Genomic DNA, 4,398 nt, shown 5'->3' with positions numbered 1-4,398 from the left:
AGTGGCACCTTTAAGAGCAAGTTTTATTCAGGTACAAGCTCTCCCTCCTCTGTGAGGGCAGATCTGTGATTTCACCCCCCCCCCCCCAATAGCTAGCAAGCCAAAACAGTCCAGTGGAGCCTGAGCGGTGGGTGCTGCCTTCTGACACGCCTCCGGTGAGGTCAGGGGGTGTGGCATATGCAAATGAGATATGCTAATGAGCTATGCTAATGAGCTCCTGCACCTCTTTTACTACGAAATGACCCCTGAGGGCTGTGAATAAATCTGTTGCTGTTGATTTCTCTGCCTGGCCCCAGCCCCCCCCCCCCCCAGACTGCCCTGGACAAGGCCGGGTGGGGGGCTGGCCGCTTACTTACGTAGTGGGGGCGCGTGTCGAGGAAGCCGAGCTTCTGGGGGTCCGTGTTCTGGATGCTCTGGATGTTCAGCTCCAGGATGTGCTCAAAACGCGGCCAGAGCATTCCCAGGAGGGTGTCCCAGTACCTGCGGGAGAGACAGCCTGGAAGGGCCGGACCCGGAAGGGGGGGACCCGCCGTGGGGCCTGTGTGGTGGAGGTACACGGGCAGGAGGGGGGGACGAGTCCCCGATGGGGGCTCCAGAGTGGCCACCTCTCTTCCGGGCCAGCCGCCGTGGCCAGGCAGAGACACACAGTCCACAAGAATAACACACAGTCCCAGGATTAGTCTGGCGCAGGGGTCATTACCTGCCGGAGCGCACAGGAGCGGAGCTCCGGCAGTAAAGGGCCCGGGGGGGCGGGCACATGCAACAAGCCCCACCCCCTGCTCCCAGCAGCCCTCAGTCAGAGCACGAAGCAGCCAGGTAAGTTTCGAGACTTTTGCAACTGCTTTCTGCATCCTCTCTCCCACCTATATATCTCTGGCCAGTTTCTTCATACCCTCCATGCACTTGGCGAAGAGAGCTGCCTTCCTCGAAAGCTTATACTACAATCAGGGGTCATTTCCTGCGGGAGCGCACAGGAGCGGAGCTCCGGCAGTAAAGAGCCCAGGGGGCGGGCACATGCAGCAAGCCCCGCCCCCTGCTTCCAGCAGCCCTCAGTCAGAGCAAGAAGCAGCCAAGTAAGTTGCAGAGCCCCCCCGGCCCAAAACAGTCCAGTGGCACCTTTAAGACCCAAGTTTTATTCGGGTACAAGCTCTCCCTCCTCTGTGAGGACAGATCTGCCCGTTCCCCCCCCCCCCCCCCCAAATAGCTTGCAATCCAAAATAGTCCAGTGGAGCCTGAGCGGTGGGTGTTGCCTTCTGACACACTTCCGGTGATGTCAGGGGGTGTGGCATATGCAAATGAGTTATGCTAAGGAGCTCCTGCACCTCTTTTTCTACAAAATGACCCCTGGTCTGGTGTGTATACACACACACACACACACATATATATATACACACACACACAGATGTGTGCTAGATGCCCACAGAATATTACAACGACACAAGAGACTAGATTAAAGCCATAACATCACTTAGTGTCATGCTTGGAAATAAGCGAGGAGACCTTGCCCAAGTAGATTAACAGAAAAGTAAATCAACGAATGTGTCAACTTGAAGGTAACACTGAATGTGAGATTCCTATACAGGATTTGTTCCTGAGGAAAGACCAGAGGTCTGAAACACTGAAATATCCGGAATACGTGTTGGAAGAGGGATTGAATTTGGAGCAGACGGCTTTTGAGGACACAAGACTGTTAGAAGGATATTGACTGAGAGAGTTTGGCGCAGATTGCTGTGTGCAATTTCATTGACCTTTGCATTTTTTCTATGAAGGAATAAGTGGTTGTTTTTCCACTGAGTTAAAGGTAAAGGTTTCCCTGGCTCGAAAGCCAGTCGAATCCGACTCTAGATGCGGTGCTCATCTCCGTTTCCAAGCCGAAGAGCCAGCGCTGTCCGAAGACTTCTCCACGGTCATGTGGCCGGCATGACTAGATGCCGAGGCGCACGGAAGGCTGTTACCTTCCCACCGAGGCGGTAACCTGTTTATCTACTTGCAATTTCTTCCCTTCGAACTGCTGGGTTGGCAGGAGCTGGGGCCAGAGACGGGAGCTCACTCCGTCAGGCGGCACTCTGGTTTTGAACTGCCGAACTACCGACCTTCCGGTCTGCAGTTCAGCATCTTCACCACTTGAGCCACCGCGGCCCATTGTTTTTCATGACCAAACACTAAGTGATGTTATGGCTTTAATCTAGTCTCTTTTGTCATTGTATTCTTCTGTGGGCATCTGTACCAGACGGCCAAGAAGGGAGGCTGCGGGGAGGAGGGGCGGGGGGCCCCTCTGGTTGGGAGGGGGATCTGGGTGGGCAGGCGAGGCCCTTTGGGGCAGGGAGACCAGCCAGACGGTGCGGGCCCCGCTGCAGGACAGCCAGCCAAACGGTGCGGGCCCCGCTGAGCCCACTGGGGGGGGGGGAGAGGACGGATGGGGAGGGGCTGCTCACCTGTCGATGGCGGGGACGTTCCGCTTGGCCACGATGGCCTTGAAGCGCAGGACGATGTGGATGCAGAGGAAGACGGCGATGCTGTCGTAACAGTCGCTCACGTAGGCGTCCATGTGCTTCTGTGGGAGAGGCGGGGGAAGGGTCAGGCGCCGACACGGGGGACGCCTCCCCCTCTCGGAGAGGCGTCCCCGCAAGGAGCACCCTCCGGGAGAGGGGTCCAGCATTGGGGGGAGGGGGGGCCTTGTTGGGACCTCTGGAGCAGAGCGCTCGCCCCCTCCTCCGGCCGAGGGCGGGATTGGCTTAAAACATTTGCTGGCCCCCTTTCTGCCTTGCAGAACTCCAGGGGGGCTCGCCAATGGCAACGAAACCAGGAATGTTTTACGAGGAGGAAAAAAGGTAAAAGGCCACAATTTGAAATGTAGAATCAGGACAGCCAGTAAACAAGAACGAAATCAAGTCAAGTATTTTTAAAATGTTTTACAAGGTGGTACATCGCCCAGAGCCTGCTTGCAGGGTGGGCGATTCAGAAGTCCACTGAAATAAATACATAAATAAATGGAGTCCGAAATAAAACCACCTCCAACGGCCTCCTGAGGACTGAAAGTGAGGGAGCCGGGGCCCCCTCTCTGGGGAAGTCGTTTCATGATCATTTGTGGAGGGAAGGGCTACACAGCTGAACAGATATAAACTGACAGAGGTTTTTCAACAGCCTCTCTGAGCTTGTGCAACAAGAAGAGGAGGAAGAGGAAGAAAAATGAAGAAGAGGAAGAGGAAGAAAAATGAAGACGAGGAAGAGGAGAAAAAGGAAGAAGAGGAAGAAAAATGAAGAAGAGGAAGAGGAGAAAAAGGAAGAAGAGGAAGAAAAGAAGAGGAAAAGGAGGAAGAGGAAGAGGAAGCAGAGGGAGGAGAAGGAGATTGGGTTTATACCCCGCCCTTCACTCAGACCAGCTCACCATCTCCTTTCCCTTCCCCCTTCCCACAACAGACACCCCGTGAGGTGGGTGGGGCTGAGAGAGCTCTTTTGAGGACTGCTCTTGAGAGAACAGCTCTGAAAGGACTTGTGACTGACCCAAGGTCACACCAGCAGCTGCACGTTGGAGGAGCGGGGAATCAAACCCGGTTCTCCGAGATTAGAAGAAGAAGAAGAGATTGGATTTATACCCTGCCCTTCACTGCCCAAAGGAGTCTCAGAGCGGCTCACAAACTCCTTTCCCTCCCCCTCCCCACAACAGACACCCTGTGAGGCAGGCGGGGCTGAGAGAGCTCTTGACAGAAACTGCTCTTTTTCAAGGACAGCTCTTATCAGAACTACGGCTTGCCCAGGGTCATCCAGCCAGGTGCAGGTGGAGGAGCGGGGAATCAAACCCAGTTCTCCCAGATTAGAGTCCGCGCACTTAACCACTACACCAAACTTCTTCTCCTGTTGAATTTCTTCCTGCTGTGTGATTGTGAAAGGCAAGAAGAAGAAGATGAAGAAAAAGAAGAGAAGAGATTGGATTTATACCCCGCCCTTCACTGCCCAAAGGAGTCTCAGAGCGGCTTACGATCCCTTCCCCTCCCCACAACAGACACCCTGTGAGGCAGGCGGGGCTGAGAGAGCTCTTGACAGAAACTGCTCTTTTTCAAGGACAGCTCTTATCAGAACTACGGCTTGCCCAGGGTCATCCAGCCAGGTGCAGGTGGAGGAGCGGGGAATCAAACCCAGTTCTCCCAGATTAGAGTCTGCGCACTTCACCACGACACCAGACTGGCTCTGGGAGGAAAGAGGCCCGTCCCACTCCCCGCCCCGCAGCTCCCTCCCCCCGCGGCCTCCCCACTCACGAGGAACATCGCCAGGGTCTTCCCCATGACGGCGTTGAAGAGATCCAGGGCGGGGGTGCCGGTCACCAGGAAGAAGTCGCAGAGGAAGAGGTACTCCCGGCAGCTGTTGTCCAGTAGGGCGTAATGCTGGCTCCGGAAGAGC

General features: G+C 55.4%; 1 protein-coding gene across 1 annotated transcript in view; it reads right to left on the bottom strand.

Moving 5' to 3' along the window:
* The window catches only part of VPS52 (VPS52 GARP complex subunit), a 30,172-nt gene that overhangs the window by 11,509 nt on the left and 14,265 nt on the right, over positions 1-4,398 (bottom strand). The window contains exons 12-14 of the mRNA XM_015410265.1: positions 4,257-4,398; positions 2,436-2,554; positions 357-480 (exon numbers count right to left, since the gene is read on the bottom strand). The exon at positions 4,257-4,398 is cut by the window's right edge and continues 15 nt beyond it. Of these exons, the coding sequence (XP_015265751.1) occupies positions 357-480; positions 2,436-2,554; positions 4,257-4,398 (385 nt within the window). The remainder of the gene's footprint in view (positions 1-356; positions 481-2,435; positions 2,555-4,256) is intronic.

Source organism: Gekko japonicus, unplaced genomic scaffold (genome assembly GCF_001447785.1).
Source record: "Gekko japonicus isolate JY-2015 unplaced genomic scaffold, Gekko_japonicus_V1.1 scaffold1280, whole genome shotgun sequence".
Taxonomy (NCBI): Eukaryota; Metazoa; Chordata; class Lepidosauria; order Squamata; family Gekkonidae; genus Gekko; species Gekko japonicus.
The sequence above is the reverse complement of the archived record's forward strand: the minus strand, read 5'-3'. Positions and strand labels throughout refer to the sequence as shown.